At 27.1% G+C, this 20442-nt stretch overlaps 1 protein-coding gene across 1 annotated transcript in view; it reads right to left on the bottom strand.

The window, feature by feature from the left end:
* The window catches only part of LOC107452620 (homer protein homolog 2), a 256966-nt gene extending 239198 nt beyond the window's left edge, over positions 1-17768 (bottom strand). The window contains exon 1 of the mRNA XM_016069155.3: positions 17644-17768. Coding sequence (XP_015924641.1) covers positions 17644-17669 — 26 coding nt within the window. The 5' untranslated portion in view covers positions 17670-17768. The remainder of the gene's footprint in view (positions 1-17643) is intronic.
* Positions 17769-20442: the final 2674 nt, after the last annotated feature.

The following is a 20442-nucleotide window of genomic DNA, read 5'->3' as shown; positions in this document are numbered from 1 at the left end:
CAACAAAAAAAATGTCCCCATAAAAGATAACAATTAAAAAACCATAAGTAACATCAATTACCAAGTTATAATGTATTCATGTTATAATATATCATTCAAAACTGCGTTCAGGTTTAACAATAACAATTTCAAGTTATTTTTTTTAATAACTTTCAATTTTTTCAAGGCAATGAAATTAGAACTGGAGACCATATGACTCTTCAACATGAAAAAAAGGGTTTTCTAAGATATCATTAGAAGAGTCTTTTCAATATTTAATTTTAATAATTATAATAAGAGAGATGTTCTGCAATCATTTTCAGAAAGATATGAACAATATTTAAGCATATATACTCGCATACATCAAAATTAAGTATAAACTTCTACAAATCATCATGTATGAAATTTTGTCATCATCATGTTTGAAAATCTCAACTAGCAAAGCAAAAGGTTCAATTAAATACCATCTATTTGCGTCTTTTATACACAGTTCTCTTAATCTAAATGAATAAAATTCGCTGGATTTTTTTCATAACAAAACATTAACATTTATTTTTAAAAAAATACACACTCACTCTATTGCCATATTCTACAGTGTCATTGATATCTAATATGCATAAGAAATTATTAGATTTAAGGTAATAATTAATAATAATTTACGTAAAATCTTGTTACAAGACAAGACATATTTTGTTTTAACTAAGTCTCTCTAACCATGCATTTATAAGTGAAAAATATTATTATTCGCTATATGAAGTTCTAGAATAAAAACAAAAATCATAAGACTAGGTAACACTAACGTTCAAGATACATAAATAAAAGTTTAAAATTTTGGTACAATATATAGAAAGTTGAACGTATTAGAATGCTTTAGAAAAAGTCACTTTGCCGTGGAAATGTTAGCTGCGTTTTTAAGTATTGATAGGACAAAACATGTTATTTACTTATTTATTTTATTTATTTCTTTGTCGACATAGGATCTTTGGGCCTTCTAAAATATAACTTAATATTGAAGTTAAAATGCAAGGCTGAATTGAATATACATCTTTTTTTTGTTATTAGATTTTCAACTCAATATTTTATTTTTTTACTTTTTTATATTTAAACATTTTGTTTTCAAGTTTTATTTTTATACAATAGTACATCAATCAACTTTCAGCAAAAACTTTCATACAATACTATTGCCTTATAGTATATGAAGCTAGTTTCAACATTAAAGATGTAATTCTAGCACAGAATTCGTGCTCTTTAGTTCCTTATCAAAAAAATGAAACGTAGATTATTCCAGAGTTTTCGTAAAACGTCCGGTTTTGAAGAAATTGTAAAAAATCTACTCATTTTATGAATTTGTGAGAATAGAGCTCTGATTTCCTAAGAAATGACAAACACCAGTGGTCTCTGTCCAAACTTTTTGTAAGAAATCCCTTTTTAAAAAAAATAATTTAGATGTATAATAAATTTAAAATATTTGTGACGTAAAATAATATATTATGATAATCAACTCTTAATTTTGTGAATATATGATATAAGGTTCAGCTTTGAGAAGGAAAACACACGAAAAACATGCATTTCAAGGAGTTATTAGGTTTAGAATTTTAAATTAAAGACATCTCTGCTTCCGTTTTTCAAAATAAAAGTTTTATGAAGAGTTCGTTTTCTCGATTAAAATATTTTACGCAAAGTTTGTTTTTCTCAAAAAAAAAAAAAATAAATAAATTATGAAGGATCAGTTAAATTTGTGAGTAATCTGTTAACTGATCCAAATTTCACCTAACACGACCCCTAAAAAGTTAACAATAAAATTTTTCAAAAATATAACATTAATGCTTCAGCCAAGAAAATAAAGGTATCATTTTTTTTTCTTCGTTATCATAGTAAAATAAAATGACCTAAATTCTAGCGCAATTCATCAAAATTCTTACAGAGCTGTTAAAAAGGGTGAGCATAATCGTACATTTATTAAAACAAAACCAAAACAAAGTCTTCTTTCATTCAGGAAAAACTAATTTTCATGTTTTCTTTCATAGACACAAACAGACACGATAGGGATAAGAAACACAAACAAGCAAAGAGCCTAATGACAGATTGATTGAGGATGAACACGTTACTATCAAGCTATCGGTCAAGTCATCAGTAATTGCATAAAATTTAAAGATAGCATTCCGTAATTCGGCACCTCGTTCTTTTAGACATTTAAGATAAAAATGATAAGAATATCTTTTATGCTTCGGTTCCTTTAAGATATATTTGTGAAAGGAACTAATTGAAATGATTTTTTAAACCGCTTATAAATGCAATATAACTAATTTGTAAGTAACTCAAACTATATGCCATGCAATTTAAAATCAGCATTATGCCGTTTGTCCAAAGAATATCTAAGTAAGTCCTTGGTTTGTCTATGTCTGCATATAGGCTTTGATTCAAAAACATCCAGGTTTTGACAAAGGAAAAAAAACACCCATTCAATTTCGAAAAAGTTATGATAACAACGTAAAAAAGGAGTTGAGTTTTAAGTGACTATAACATTTTAAAAACAAAGATTTTTTTTATACATATTTAAACAGTGTACTTTTAATCAGACTTTTCCAAATATGAGGCTGAAATTTGCATGAATTTAGTATATGAGATAGAGAGAATTTTCGTAAGAAGCAATTAGGATTTATTCACTAATTTTACCAACAACAAAAAAGTAGTTTCAATGAATTAGAAATTTTTTCTAGTCTTACTAGTCATAAACATCTAAACATCAGTGATGCACAAAATTAAAAAAATTCATCACACAAACATAAATTTTCAAAAACAAAATAAGTAATTTTGCGAAAAAATAAATAAATAAAATTATAAAAATCAACTTGGTTTTGTTTTGCACAAGGTGAACAATCGGAATTATATTAATAAGTGAAGGATATACCAACATAAAGCGTGAAATAATTTTCTTGGGGGGGAAGCGACTTTTTTTAATTTCCGAATCATCTGTTTTTAAAATTATGTATAAACTACTTAAAAAGTTAAAATTTATAATAAGTAAAGCATTTGTTTCATTAAATTATAAATCTTCTAAATTTTTTAACTGTCACTGAGTTTAAAAAAGAAATGACTCTAAAAATTATGCAAAATCCAACATTATCTCTATACCAATATTATCTCTATACCAATATTATCTCTATCCAATATTATATCTATCCAATATTATCTATCCGATTAAATTTAAAATGAAATAATTTTTAGGGTTAAGGAAACTCATCTTACGCCAATTAAGATACAATTATAGTTTGTTTTTAGTTCAAGATCAATATATAAATATACTAAACTAGATCAAAGTAATGTTGAAGGGTAAGTAAAATTAAATTACTTGATAAAAGCCTACGTCTTGATATAAATTAAAACTATCATAAATTAAAACATGTGAAGACGAACAATCTTGGTTAATACGATACATTTCAAGTATTTTTTTTAACTAAATCACTGATGGGTAAAACAACACTTGGGCAAAAAACACTTTCGGAAAATTTTGCGAAAATATTGACAAAATATTAATAGAGATATATTAACTATTTCACTAATTAAATGCTATAATTAAGAACTTCGATTTTGTTTCAATTCAATTTTTATTTTATTTTTTAATACTTTTTTTAAATAGTCTAACACAAATGGCTCCAAATTAATATTAGATTACACTATCATTTTATAATAAATGCCAATGACAATACTCTCAGAAATAAATATTTCTCTCTGTCTCTCTCTCATTTTTTTCCTGATGATTAGCAATCCTTGAGTTGTATTTCATTATTTTGACATTCATTTTTTTCAAGCGAACTCTTAAATATTTGACGAAACTGCTTCCTTACTCGTAAGTCGTCTCATCATACTTTGAAAGTTCTCCAACGTTTTACATCTGACTTTATAACTTTTCACTTACTATTTTATATCGTATTTCCTGATCACTTGTGTAAATCGACATGCATTAAGTCTTAAGCTGTTCATGAAAATTTATACTTCAACGGGCGAAAATAATAATTTCCTCAATTTGACAAAATGATCTTTAGGGGCATTTTCAGAAAAATGTTTTGTCAAAAACGAAAAAAATTTCCTGAATTTTGAGAACCCGTTGTTTTACAAAGAAGTAATAGTGTTTCTCATAGCTCTTTCGCCAAGGAAATTAAAAAGGCCACCGTTTAAGTGCTTAACACTTGAGATAAACCTAAAATTTTTAACTATATAAATCGTCTTACAACAACAAATTATTAAGGCTTTAGAACGGACTAATAACTTAAATATTTAAAAACAGTTAAAAGATATTAAAAAAAATTTTAAAAATCGCCAATTTTCGAGACTTTTCCACTTAGATGAATTTAATAAAAATTTATAAATAATTGTCGATTTTTGCAAGTTTTTATGAGCCCAGAGTTAGAGTAATTTTGTAAATATTATAAAATTAGATCACAAACGCTTTTTATTTTTCAAAACTGTGGCTTTATTTCATGTTGACATTTTGCTACGTTTGCAGAATAACCGTAGAGGTTGCTGGCAGAATATAGGCTGAACTTGGCCTGATAGTCATTAAAAATTGTTGCAAACTCATAGCAATTATGAAAATAGCATAATATTTACAAAATATTATTTAATCCAACCTCAGAGCTTTCAAAAAATAGCCTTAAAGGGAAAGAAAATAATTATCTTCATTCATGAGGATTAAGTTGTACTTTTCAAACTAATCCATCAAAAGGTGAACGTCAAATTGATGCAATTCCCTAGAATTTTAGCGCAACATTTCCTAAAACACGCACATACTTCATTAAAAAAGGAAGAAGAAAATACGTGAAAGGAACATCTAAACAAACAAATTTCCTGAAATTTACTCAGATTATTAATCAATAACCACCATTGTCAAAAAAAATATCTTCCAAGACATCTCTTAGTTGTGTAATGAAAAAGCACGTAATGTTGGCTGCATGCCCAGAAAGTGCTTTACTGCAATACCAGAGTAAATACAAGGAATTTCGTAAAAGAAAAGAGAAATTACCGATAAAAAAAGCTAACGTTCCGGAAAAGTGGATTTACACACTTTTTATTATATTAGTTCTTATGTCAAGGACTAAAAACTAGAGGATAAAGGTACACTTCGACACATCGTGGGAAGGCTTCTCATCTTCCTTTATCGGCCTTTAGCTGATTTAGACAAATCGCTGGTTGGTGTAACGAAGCGTGCCAAATGAAAAATCATCTTATATTCCTTATTTTTATTTTTATGCAATAACTTATATCAGGCATGTCAAACGTATAGCCAAGAAGCTAAATGTGGTATAAAAACAAACTGACTGCTAGCCCACAAGGACTAAAAAATACGATCGTTTTAAACTTTATTCGTCTTTTACCATGCTTTTTTTTTTAGAAATTATTTACTTGGACACAAATAAACTGTAGACAATTTTGCAGGAAATCATCTCAAAGCCTATTCTTTACAAATTTTAGAGAAACCATCTCTTTTTGTTTAATTTTAGTGCAGATTTTAATTGTTTTTACTTCTTTGCTTTAACTCTCAAATTCTCAAGACTACTTTTAACTTATTCATTTGTTTAAAAATAAACTAAAAAATGGGCCAAAAAAAGTATAGGAACTATATCTCAAGAACAAATGAAAAGAAAAAAAATACTAGCGCTTTTTCAACACTATAAAAATGTCTTTATAAGTCTTCAAAGTTTGACCAAGTAGAAAAAAAAAGTTAACATAATTTAAATAATCTAATTGAAATAAGAGCAATTATCTGGCAGCATCAAATTAACTCAAATGTAGCTTTTATTGTTCCAGAAAAAAAAAGACATTTTTAGTAGGGCCGTAATGCTTATCCATTTGATCATATGATCGTAATGCTTAATTCAATTTTTCTGGATTTGGCAACTTTTCCTAATTTAATAATTAGAAAAGTAAGCAGGCAAAATTGTAACAGAGGATGACGGGAGAAAAAAAAGAGTGTAATTGATCTATGATAACGAAAAATTCTATTAAGTAACATTTCAAAAACAGTTGAGTCAAGTATCTTTTATTCAAGAAAACAAGCTTCTTGTTCTATACTGATTTTTCACAAGTTAAAAGATATGAAAATATATAGAAAATATTTCAGCCGATTTCGCTCAAAGACTTTGTTAAAACGTAATAATTAATTTTTAAATACAGATTTTAACAACCATACCATAATTTTTATGATATTTTAAGGTAGATTTGGGGTATTTGGGAAACAAAACTTTCCGACATAATAAAAGTTTCCGCTGCAGTTAGTATTCATAAATCGGTGCTTTACTAGACTAAGAACAAAAATATTAGTTTAAATAGCATCCTTAGAAACAAATAATAATAGCCTAAATAGTATTCTTTAATAAAAGCTACGCATAAGAGAAAAAAATCTTATAAAAAAAAATAAAAAAATATAAAAAAAGTTAAAATATTGTAGAGCAGGGTTCCATTTAGACGGGGCTTTTGGGCGTGCTGTTCCGTTTACATTTGGAGGTAAAAAAATACAGTATCTCAAATTTAAAAAAAAAAAAAAAAATAAATAAANAAAAAAAAAAAAAAAAAAAAAAAAAAAAAAAAAAAAAAAAATTAATTTGCATCGATTTTTATTGTAAAATTACAAGGTTTTGAATCGTTTTCATTTACCTCACATGGTTTTCACATTCTGATAATTTTAATTCAATGATATTACGTCACACAAATTTTAAATGTGAGTGATATTTTTTAACACGTTTGATTTGCGAAGATTCGATCTTAAATCCACGTGGTTTTTTGATCGTTAATTTAGCTGCTAAAAATGATTTTTCTAAAATTTTGTGTTTGAGTAATCACTTTCAGACGCGAATCCATCGCAAATCTACGTCGTTTTATAATAAATTTTTTGGTCATTTCAACATGGTTTTTTTTCTTATTCCGATGTTTTAGTACGATGACATTAACATACAAAATTCCAATTTGATATATTCTTTGAAGCTCTCGAATTTCGAAAATTCCATCATTAAACCATGTTATTTTTGGATTGTTTTTCCGACCATTTCCATCATATTTTTCAAATTCTAATATTTTCAATTAGATGTTATAGGACACGCGATTTCGAATCAGAGTAATAATTTTTTTACGAGATAAGCTCGCGTTGATTCAGTCGTAAATCCACATAGTTTTCCAGATTTTTTTTTTGGTATTAATTTATCGTTTTTTCGTCTATTTCTACATTGTAATATTCGATGTTCGTAAATTTCGATGCTTTTACACGAATTCAAAAAATTTATTTGAAATAATTCGCTACTTTAGCAACATATTATATTTAAAATAGTTGCTTCAAAAAAATAGTAGCTAGTAGCCTGTTTTCTGAAAAGTTTCAGTTCACAAGAAATATTGAACCTAGAAATATTGAATAGTTGTTCACCATAGAAACAATAAGCCACTTAATATGTTATAGTGCTACGAAATCACGCAAATTCTAACAGAAATTAAATCGAACGTATATAGAAAAACGTGGCTAACTTTTTGCTTAGCTTATTTTACAGATAAACTTTAAATTAACTTTTAAAAAATGATAGATTACTATTGCTGAACCTATACTCTCAGATATTAAACTGACACTTTTAATGATCTGACAATCTTATTTCATGAATATTTAAGAATATTTCGTCTCGAAATATGATTTTTAATTAAACTGTTTTATATTCACTCGTATGCCATCTTAGTACATTTTAGGAGTTTGCTAACATTTTTATCTAATTTTAAAATGTACACTATGTAACAAGATGGTGCACAAGTGCATTCGCTTGGCAAACAGATATAGATATTTCACTTATTCATTCTCATTCCTTTTATTCTGTGTAGTATTACCTAATCAATAATGTTAATCGATATGTAACCTTTAGCCTAAAGCTTTTGACGAAATTCGTATCTTCTAACAAGTTAAGGTAGTTTATTTCCTCAATTTGACGAAATGTTCCCTCGGAGCATTTCTTGGGAAAAGGTTTCATAAGAACCGAAGAAATTTTCGGGAGATTTGAGTATCCATTTCTCACAATGTATAGCTCCCTCTAAATGAATGGTATCGCTAAAAATTTTCCTGCACAATTTTCAAAAAAAATAAAACAAACTTCGAAAACCCGCAAAACCAATGTTTGCTTGAAATTTGTATCCGGAAATCGCAAACAAAATTTCTAAAATAAAATTTTTTATAATAATAATTAAATTTTTTTAAGATTATTTATGTCAAAAAATTTTCAAAAGCCAATCAAGGAATTGAAAGAAAGACCAAAGAAATTACCTTTCAATGTTGAAGTCGCGGTATGTGTTGACTTGCTTTAAATAGACATTAATGAATAGATGATAACAATCATTATCTATAGTCGCCAGTTGGCCCAAAATCAAAGGAAGACATCTCGTTTTGTTTTATAATGATTTGAAAGACATTTTTTAATGATGTAAAACAAACAGGAATTGAAGTGACGCATTTCTCTTTGGAAGAAGATTTGTCATGTTACCACATAACCATATAATTTTTTTTTTTTTGCTACGTACAAGTCGAGTAAGAGTTGTTTGAATGATTAGATTTATTGTTTTATTCACTTTTACTATGCTTAAAAACATGAGTATTTAATAAATTTCTTTAATATATATTTTATTATAATGAGTAAAGTATTAAAACAGCAATTGAAAAATGAAACAATAATTTAAAGAATTACTGCATATATATGCATTTAACAATTTTCCTCCCAACAAATTCGTGTATATTAATTGCAAAATATTTTATATTTTTACATTGCAAGATAACAAACACAAGACAGTGTATGTAACCAGCACTTAAAACATTTAGGAATTCCGGTTCCAGCAGCTTGATGATATCTAGATCCAGCTAGTTAACATGAACTCTTTTTCTGCTCAATTTTTGAAAAAACAACGTTCTTCATATAAGTTGTTTTCTTCTTCATATAGAAAGATTTTTTTTTAAGTGGCTTAAAAAAAATGAACATTTATTTTTAGCCTGGATAAAATCAGACAACTTAATTTAAATGCTTATAATCATAGTTAAATAAGAAAAATGATCGTAAAATTTGATATTTCAGCAAGTCAACTGAAGAAATTACCTAACTCATTTGACTGCAGATGCAACTATTGCTTAACTTTCAATCTTAACTTTTGATACTTATTATGAAAGTTCAGCAGGTTGAAAACGCTAAATTGCTTTCTTAAGCTCACATTAAAAAACTGAGCACTTAAAGCTATAGTAGCCTTTTTACGATTGTAATTTGAATCTTTAAATATGAATACAAAGTTGTATGAATTGCAAAACAAGGATTGTGAAAAAGCTGATGTATTATTAATTTAATGCATTGCGTACATATTTAAGTGAGTACTTAGCTACGAAAAGATTAAATAAAAGTTACACATTGGGTAGGTAGTTTGGTGGCTGGTTTATACGAATTCTGCTCCCGGCTCATCCTGACCACAGTATTGACGTAAAATATCCTCAGTTATCATGAGTTAGAGTTCTCCTGCCGTCGGGCTAACCTTGGAAGGTTTCAGTGGTTTTCCTCTCCATGTTAAGCAAATTCGGGTTAGTTCTATCAAAAAGTCCTCCAAGAAGGCTAGTTTGTCCCAACACTTGATACAGGAATCACCTTGTCTTCTGGGTTGGGTACAAAATTACAAGGCTACGGAATTGATCATTGATAGTCGTAAACTCAAAATTGGATCCGCTATTCAAAGCCGGTTATAAAATAAAACAAAATAAAATGTTTAAATTTAAACTTGTTGTTAGAGTAAATGTTCGGATATTTTATTCCTAATTTAATATACTTAAAGAAATTAGAAAACTTCAAATTTTTATAGATATCACTTGGAAGTTTTTCACGTACCAAAAAGCAACGTTGTACTCAAAAAGTACGTTGAAAATGAGTTAAAAATTTTTATAATCCTGAGATATAAGTAAAGTGCGTGCCATAATTTTTTTTTTATTTGAACCAATTTATAATTATAATAATAATTTTTTTCTTAATTTGAATTATTTTTTATTTGAATAAAATGTAACTATGAAATAACAGGTCTAGAACACCTAACAGTTTTCGAAATTATTCCGAAATTATTTATTTATGTTTCAAGTAAATTTATATGTATATATATATATATATTGAGGTAATAGATAAAATAAAACAAAAACTATGGAGAAAACTTAAAAGAAATTTATAAGAAATAGACCGGAGAGTGAAGAAAATAAAAGAGAACTCCTCCTTTCCTATTTAAAGACATCAGAACTAATAATAACAGACGAATACCAAAAATATCTTCAGTTGTTTTCAAATGATTTTAAAATATTTACTGAACCGACATATATTTGGACCGATTCTTGTTTTGTTTATGTCATTTTTCTGAGTGAAACTTTTTCTTTTCACGAAGTTAAAATAAATATCAGAAGTATTTTCCTTAGAAAAAAAATTTGGATATTTAAAAGGAAATTTTTTGAAATCAAAAAATTTGTATTGAATTTTTTTATTAAAAAAAAGAAAAAAAATATTAGATAAAATTGTTCTTGAAAAAATTCTTTTACTACATTTATGCATAATTCAGAAAAATATTTATTATATTATAATGTTTTATAATTAAAATCAAACAAAATTTAAGAATTAAATTCATATATTGTTAGGCACCAAATTTTAGCACTGAAAAAATTGCACTGCTTGCCAAATTTTAGCACTGAAATGAAACTGCTATTTTACCCTCTATTTTTATTTTAGTGTTTTTATCTCAAAGGCTAAGCCTTTTCTTGAGAATACATAAACTGGAAGTACTTCAGTTTTTTTCTTTTCTTAGTTTACAACATTACTAGTTCATTTTATTTAGAATAGGTAATATTGTTGGCATTTGCTGCAAAAGGTCGATTCCTGCTCTTTTTCTATAAACTCTAAATTAAATTCATTTAAACCACTCATTGTTTTAGTTATAACACGTTGGTTAATAAACACTGGTTAATAAATTAGGAATAAAACGTTGGTTAATAAACACCAACGTTGGAAATGTCACAGGAGCCAAAGAAAAGATATCACCTTGACCTTAGATAACTTTTCAGGGAATATCAGAATGAATAACTTTTTGTCTAACAATCAGATTTTCAAGCACTTCAATTCAATTTTATTTATTCTAGTTAAAGGACAAATTTTAAGTTTGTCGATTAGTTACTGCAACCCATAAATCAAGATACGAAATCAGACATAACGACGTGATTTTTCAAAATAGATAAACTTCTTTTTCCAGCTTGATTCGGATTTGTGATACTTTAAATAGTAGGGGGTAAAGAAAGAGCTCTAGACTAACAATTACGAATAGTAGCCATTGGCTACTAGAGGTATGAAAAATGGAGGCCACTTTTGCACTTTTAGTAATCACTTTCAGATAAGGATACTCACAGCACTAAGTTAGCTAATTTAGAGATCTAGGTAGGGTAACCGCAATCTTAAATTCAGTCGAAAGTTTGGAGACTTAAATTTAATGCATTAGTTAAGAAACATTTTAAAAAATTAATTAACTTTGGTATAATTTTAAAACTACAGATAATAAATGGGGTCTTGGGGTCTAAGTTTAAAAAAAAAAAAATGCCTTGAGCATTTTTGTCCAGTGTGACCCACCCGTAAAAGAATTGTGTTATAGTTAGTTCTTTTTTTTTTCAAATTAAGAAAGGATATTACATACTGGATATAAAAAGATAGAAATAAATCAATGGATATATTACAAATCAGAACTAAGCTACAAAGACACTGAAAGTCTCAAGCCTTAATTACGTCTATGAACAGTGCCGGCGGAAGACGTTTTCCCTGAAAGCAGCGCCCTTATAACTCAATTTTGGAAAAAAAAATCAATTTTTTTTTTTAATAACTTGAATTGTTTCGCCGGTGTAGTCATAACGCTGTAGAAAATAGCTTTTTGTTTTTTTTTTCTCTATCTTCTTTTTTTCTATATCAACCTAAAATGCTCATCTAGACCTCTAAAAATTAATAATGACTTCGTATAAACAAAAGAACGGAAGCTGGAGAAAAAAATAATTTCTGTCATATAAGATTTTTTAACAGATCTTAGATATTGTCACGTCACTGATTTCAAACCTGTAATCGGTTTTCCTCTCCAAGCTAGAGTTTTCTTTTTAGGCTGTTTTTGTCAAAATACTATTGCTTAAATATTATTATTTGTTTTGTCAAAATAAGATTATTTTGTTTATATTGTGGCATAAATGTTGCAACAAACTTCTAGGGGAGTTAAGGCACATCATCAGGATTAAAATTGCAAAGCAACCCACGTCCGGAAGTGACGTCATACAGGGGAACTTCTCTAATATGGACTGATCCTGTGCTTCTAAACAGGTTATGATAGGGAAGCGCTCCTAGCGGAGTGTTACAACGTTTCCAGGCATGGGTTCCTATGCAATTTTAATTCTGATGATTTCAGAAATCCTCACTCAAATTAGGCAAGATGAAGTGTTAGTATAAATGCAACATAAAGTTTGCTCCCAAGTGTTATTGCTATTAAACGCTTTTTGGGAAAGATTAGATATTCTCTACCCATATTAATATAGGTATATAAAACTATGTATACATAAATAAATGCAGATACGAGCAACGGAAACTACAATAACAAACGCTTCGATAAATCAAACGAATAAGGAAGTTTTCTAGCTCGTTACTAGCAATTATTTGAAGAAAAAAAAGAAGTCTTACTTTACCTCCCAGAAAATCTTTTAGTTACTATTTTAAATATATATTTATGTAGAGTTCTTCCTATGAATAAAAAAGGACAGAGTGCTTCCTCACAAAAAAAGGAATTTTGGGTAACACCGTTTTGAGTAACATTTCATTTAACACCGTAAAAATGTATCAAAATGTGTAATATTATGTAATAACTGAATTTGATCCTCAACAATTTTTAAATCACCCTCTTACACTATTTTATGTGTACATTTCAAAAAGTAATTATCTCTCATTATCAAAATAGGAGAAACATGTGTAGTTAATAAGTAATTAAAGGCACAGTAATGTATAGTAATTAAAGGCATGCTAAAAAACAATTTCTGTGCAGTAAAAAAACTAACTAAAAAAATATTAATTACTAAACAACTTGAAAGCTTTTTTCTATAGTTTAAACTAAAATTATAAGAAAATGAACAAATTCAAGGTGCATTTTTTAAAGAAAGGAATAAATTTTAAAAAAATAATTTTAAAATCATTTAAAAAATTCATTACTATTCCTCCCCTCCTCCCTTCCGAAAAAAGAGAAACTTGAGAATAATCCTAACGAAGTAAAGATTTGAAATTGCCATCAGAATTAAACCTGAAACACAGATAATTTTAGCAGTGGGTAATTATTATTTAAACAGTGAATTAGTTTTTTTAATGGAATATGAATAAAAAGGCACTGTTTTTATGGGATATCGGCTTATTTTTACAAAAAGGGCAAAGAGGGCTCATTTACAGGGATCAAAGGGAAGGCTGAGCGTGTCGCCCTTCTAAATACGATTAAGGAGAACGCCGATTTTAAGAACAAAATATATGAAATATCGCAAAAATGAATACATGTTTCTTGTTGTTAACATAAAATTTACTAAGATCTTGATAATTATCGAATCTTTACTAATTATCTTGGAAATTAACCTTCAAATTAAGTTCAAATCTTCAAACCAGTATTGTTTCGAATTGACCCAAATTTCACAAAAAAACCACCGTGATTTAGATGAGAAACTTAAATTAGACACAAAATAGGAGTATTTTCAACATTAAATATTAAGATTTACATCAACAATTTCATATTATATTAAGAGTACATTTGACACATAGGTTCACATGTTGAACATATCCAAGACCCATATCTAACACTTAATTGAACACACTCAGTTTTCTTATTAAAAATTAATTCCTATTTTTATTTTATATTTGTACAAAAAACAATAATAATTTTAATAGTTTAGAATATACAACATACATTTTAAAATACATTTATTTTTAAAAATGTATTACAAAAAGGTAAATTATTTATTTTCTTGTCTTTGATTAAAAAGTAAATTAAAAAAATTATTAAAACTTAACACATTAAATTAAAAAAAATCAATGAAGCGGTCATTCACTAAATGGTATTTATTTGGCATTCACTTCATAAGAATTTTGCGTGAAACTTACAGCGAACCTTATCCCTAAGAAAATGCGGAACTCTTTATATTCAATGTCAAACAAATAGCTTTACTGTTGCACGCTGTTCTTTCCATCTTTAGTAAAACTTTTACTCATTGAACTTAATCCTCATAGAAAGTTATATTTTAAGAACATATAATTAAACAAATAAAAACCTATAATATATTTTTCAAGCAAACAATTTTAGCAAAAAAAGAGGAAATTAAAAATTTTGAGAACATTAAATCGAAATCTCGGTCGGCGTCCCCCTAACTAGGAGCTCGAGGCAATCGCCCGTCTTGCCCGCCCCTGTCTATGAAAAGAAAATAAAAAACGCAGAACTTCACTTACAAAGTTATTTTATTTGCATGAGAATTATACAAGTTATATGAGTAGTTTGAGGGATAGGGGAGGTTGGGGAGGTAAATGGCCTCATGACAGTAGCCTTATTATGGCGCCATCTACTGTACTTATTCCATAGTAAACAAATAGATTTATTGATAACATCGCCGTTTTCTTACTTGTGTACTTCAAGTTGAATAAGAGTTATTGTAATAAATTCTTTTTAATTAAATAATTTTTCTCACTGAAATTATTTATTTTAACATATATATTCCAACTAATTCCTTTTAAGCTATTATTGTTCTGCATTAAAATGGATTAGCTTAATAACTATAAAATAGCAGGATAACGAAATATATTTTATTTCGAAGCGGAAATTATTCAACCAAGAAAAAACTTAAATAAATGTAGTTTGAACGCATGAATAATGAATTTTTTTTATTAAATTTATACTTATTTTCTTAATAAATTTATGCGATATTTGAGACAAATATGGATTATGTATTAGCTATTGATATTAGCAGTGCAAAATTAGTTTACAAAAAAAGAAATTACATAAAAAGATAAATACAAATATACACTTATATCACTTTAAAAAAACTACTAAAAATTAAACTATAAGTTAAAATTGTAATATATACTAAGTAATAAAACTCGGATTCTAACATGAATGGAAGAAAAGAACAATTTAAAAAGAGTCTTACGTTTTTCAATTTGAGTCGCCAATAATTTGATAATTCATTTCAAACAGCAATTTAAATAAAATTAAACATTTTGTTTTCGTATTTATAGCTGAAAATAATTCTGTAAATTATGATTTAAGCAGTTCACGTTAATTTAACAAGTAACAATTGTAATCCGCATCATTTGACATTTATCTAATGTCAGACGATATTTTAGGTAAATAATCCAAACGACACTATGTCAAAATGAAATCATCGTTTTAAATATAACTATATTTGAAAAATAGGAAATAAATTAAGACTGATATAGAAAACGGCCATTACCTGATAATATTTTAACTATCATTCTAACATATTCCATAATTTTAAAAAAAATAATAAGAAAAATATTTTTACAATTATTTGATTTTGGCATTATACAGAGCACTCTTTTCTTCTTTCTTCCTTTTCTATTTATTACTTTAAAAAGAGAATAATAATTTAAAGGAGTTACATTTATTATTAATAACTGAAAGCAAATGAAACATTTTAGAAAATCTTTAGACACTTTCTAAAGATTTTAAGTGTGGATTTTACTTATTTACTGAATTTAAAGCGGTTAATACATCAAATAATATATTCAGTACATAAAATACATGAAACTATGAGTGCGTTTATTTATTTTTACAGTTATCAATAATGTATACATTAATATGAAAAATAAATAAGCTTATTAATAGAGAAAATATTTCTGGAAACACTGTTATATGGCTGTTATAAGTAATTCGTTAAAAAAAATTAAGAAACGTAGATTCAGGAATTATTCATTTCATTTTTTATGTTAGGAAATGCATTTTTCAAGTAAAAGTATTAATAATTTGCAGATAAGGGAATTTCGTATTATTCGTTTTTGCAGTAATCAGAGTTGAATACATTAATATATTATATTAATGTATACATTAATATAAAAAACAAAGAAACATAATAAATAATTTATATCTGAAAACATCACTATGTTGATAGTAATTATATGTAATAATTCAATTAAAATATTAAGAAACGCAAATTTAAGGATTTAAATTAAACGTCAAATATACCAAAAACACTATACACTTGCTCATATTTTAAAATGCTTTCCCATGGTTTGAGTTAGAGATAGAGAATGAAATACAGTATGATAGATGTTTATAAACGTATTATGGCTATGTATGCCCATTTATAATAGATATATATGTGCTAAACTTGTCATATTTTTCCGAAATATTATTTAAATTAAATAACGAGTATTGAACGATTTATTTGATTACCGCTTTACTTGAACTTGAAATCGTAAAAATTTATATAAGAAATTCAAAACAAAAATAATGAGGATTATACAATTATTTTTATAAATTTCACGAAATAATCTTTAAACATTTAGCTCCCGATTCAAAAATCCTTCGTCAGAACTGTCGTGAGCCCCACTGATCGTAATTTGGAACTAAATGTGCATCTTGTTTATGTACAAAATGCTTTTGAATAAGTTATAACATATGAGAACTAAGATTTATAAAGAGAATTTATACTTACATTAATTTGAATAATAATTCTAGTAGAAAAAAACTTAAGGAAAAATATTGAAACATTATTTGCAAAATTTAAGGGGCCCACTAGAAATTTGGGAGCCCTTGGGAGTCTTCTTAGGTCATAAGAAAAAAACAGGAACTTGAATATTAAGTTACTTTAAAACTAAAAATGTAAACAAATAAAAAATAACGAACAGTTTCATAGTTCGTTCTTTTTTTTTTTTTAATATTACTACTTTCATCCACTGCAATAAAAAAAAGGAAAAAAAAATTTCTTTTTAAAAATTTACAATAACAAAATAACTTTAAATATTCGATTAAAAAAAAAAGATTTGTTAAGTCAAAGCTTCGTAAATTGCTTGGTTAAATAAATCCATCACTATGATCAATCACATTCAAATTAGGTAACTAAAACAATCAACGATTTTCCCACCTTAGTTTTCCCACAGAAAAAAAAATGCACAAGAAATTCAAAAGGAGAAAGAAACAACTTCGTAAGCGTGTGGGAATTTTCAAATGAAAAAATAATTTTATTTGACTGGGTCACGGATAGTTTAAGAGTAAATCTATCGGTATATGGTAACATCTTTCCAATATCTTAACCATGATTACTTAAATACCTTTATTAAAGATCGCCCGATGTTTCTAAGATTCCGTATGCTATATTATATCTAGAGATCAAAACAAACCGGCAAGGTGGTTTTTATAAACATTTAATGCACGTGCACAAATACAAATATTTCGTGAACCCGTAAAATTACCGGAGATGTCACAAAAACGAAAAACATTTTCTCTCCAAGGAGCTAAGAGAGATGTCATATATAAGTTTGCACATGTAAATAGCCCCAACGATCCTCCCAGAACACTGGTGGGTTTGCAAATTAAAAACAAGATAGGAGGGTTATTAAAATTGTAAAAACTCACCCCATTTTGGCACAATCTTTAGCCATATTAGCAAGAAATAGCCATCTATCTTAAAATCATACACTCATCTCCAACTCTTGGCAGCCATAACAATGTGGGAGGACCGGAAACCAAGATTTAGAACATGCGCAGATTGAACTTTCTCTAGTATCATCTTTAATCCTTGGCTACTTATCGCTTTTTCTGGCAATTTACGAGCGTTTCAAACTAATGACCCCGGATTATTTTTGACAGATCATAGTTTGTCTAAAATTATTTTTAGCGATTTTAATGTAAGACAAACTACTTTATTTGTATTCATAAATTTTGCTTTTTTTTTTTTAAATGAAAGCTCCTTATTGGAAAATATTTTTAAATTTTAATGTTTATTAAAATTTAAAAATACATTTTCCCACAAAAATATTTTTCCATTATACTTTTATGAATAAATTTTATTGATGCTTATATCGCAAAGTAATTTATAAAAATATTACTTTTGCAGAAGTTTTTCTGTCAAATAACGTTAAAAGTATGCCTTATAATCTAAAAAGATTTTTCAAAAATTATATTTTAATAGTTTTAAATTTCTTGTAAGTTTAGCTAACAAGGAGGCTTACTTAATTTTTTTTAAATAACTCGCAAATATTTGAAATCTAATGTATGATATATAAAATTGCTGAAAAACACATCTGCCAAAATCGTTTGAGTTTGAGCTACATCAGAAATTCGCAGCAAACTCTTTGGGACTCAATTTACAAAAATGTTCAATTTAATAGGTTGCGTAGTAATTTATTATAAAATAAAACAAAATAAAACTCCCACGTGGATGAGTTTTTTCACAATAATAACAAATGAATAAATAAATAAATGAAATCCGACTGATAGAGAAAGAGTCAAGCCACGAGAATGAGCTGGTGGATTTCAAAGCGATATGGGAAAAGCAAAAGAATTTTCAATCGTCCTTCATCTTGAATTAGAATTCCTTATGACCTGGACCTACTAAAACTAGTCCTAGAACTGCTTATACATTTCTTTTCCCTTCGCTGTGCTCGCTTATTTAACTTAAGTATTCCATATTGCATCAATTTAGGTTCAAACATTTTCCTTTACTCAAACTTTAATATTTGTTATCAAAAAATAAAAATAATTAAACTACTATTGAACATGCTCCACATATAGATATTGATAATTGTTCTACTTAATTCTTTTTAAAAATGTTGTACTTATAGTCATTTCTAAACAGAATGCAAAGATTAAATATCCTTTGCCATTTTCCTTTAATTTATATTAAAATACATAACTAATGAAATATTTTATTGTGCCTGCAATTTCACTAATACGGTATAGGTAAAATATTATTATTATTTGCATTATATACAGCAAACGTGTTTAAAGTCTGCATTTTATTTTAAAATGAAGATAATGTTTTAAGTTATAACAAAATTATTCATTCATACTTCGCTGAAGTGCCATTTTGCATCCCTTAATGTGTATACTTTCTTAACTTCATCTTTGAAAAAAAAACATTTTAAGAAATATATATTAAAAGAGTGAATTGCAGATACTATAGTTTTGAAGAAAATACAATTTTTAAAAAGACCATTATGTACAAAAATATTTGTTATTAATTATATTTGTAAGTTAGAGTAACTCTGATGCGACGTATAACAAAATTATTCATTCATACTTCTTCGCTGAAATGCCATTTTGCATCCCTTAATGTGTATACTTTCTTAACTTCATCTTTGAAAAAAAAAAATTTAAGAAATATATATTAAAAGAGTGAATTGCAGATACTATAGTTCTGAAGAAAATACAATTTTTAAAAAGACCACTATGTACAAAAATATTTGTTATTAATTATATTTGTAATTTAGAGTAACTCTGATGCGACGTAAACAGACAAATTAAATAACAAAAATCATGATTTTGTTTACGAAATGCAATCACAAAAACAAAATAGATAAATAAATAAAATAATATCAATTAAATGCTGTTGCGATAATTTGTTTACGAAATTTAACGTTCCAATTTTAAAATTTAACTAATCTTCCTAAATTTTACCCACTTTCTTTTAAACTAAATCTTATTTGCCTTATGAAAATCCAAGTTTAAATACATTTTTTGAAGTTTAAATACAATTAGTTAAATATTATTTACAAACAATAAATTTATATTTATAATAGTGCTTTTTAAAGCTCAAAACTACAAAACATAGTTCATTGGTTGCCGAATGTTGATGAAATGGCTGATTTACTTTTCTAAATATGCTCCTTGAAAATACGTCACAGGCTTTCTTTTGAAATCAAAGTACTTTACAAGTTTGAACGAACTTCCTCTTACTTTCTTAATTATGTGCATCATTAATTCCGAAGTCAAAATTAAAAACAAGTGATGTAGAAAAATTTATAAGGAAGAATATAGGAAAAGTCGGAAATATTACTGTAATAATACTATATGACCTAAAGATGATGAAAGTTTCTATTTTTCGTATTAACTTTAGTTTATTTTCTAATAATCAATGAGAAGAGGCTATCTACAAGAAAAGAGTTCGAACTCATATTTCTCATTCAAAAAAAGGTTTGAAATTCGTTGAGTGAGACATTCGAAGACAGGTACAATTAAATTAACTGATTTTCTTTTCCTAGTCACAGTTTAAAAATTTATAAAATTACGATTAATCCACACATTTAGTCTTGTATTTTCTCCTCCCGAATAAATTTTTATTTGTTTATAAACATATCTTTATAATCGGAAAATAACAAAAATTAAAGGTCTAACAGAGCTCTATTGTGCCCCCTAGGCCAGAGTACAGTAAAA

Source organism: Parasteatoda tepidariorum, chromosome X1, assembly GCF_043381705.1.
Source record: "Parasteatoda tepidariorum isolate YZ-2023 chromosome X1, CAS_Ptep_4.0, whole genome shotgun sequence".
Classification (NCBI taxonomy): Eukaryota; Metazoa; Arthropoda; class Arachnida; order Araneae; family Theridiidae; genus Parasteatoda; species Parasteatoda tepidariorum.
This window is presented reverse-complemented; position numbering and strand designations above follow the sequence as displayed.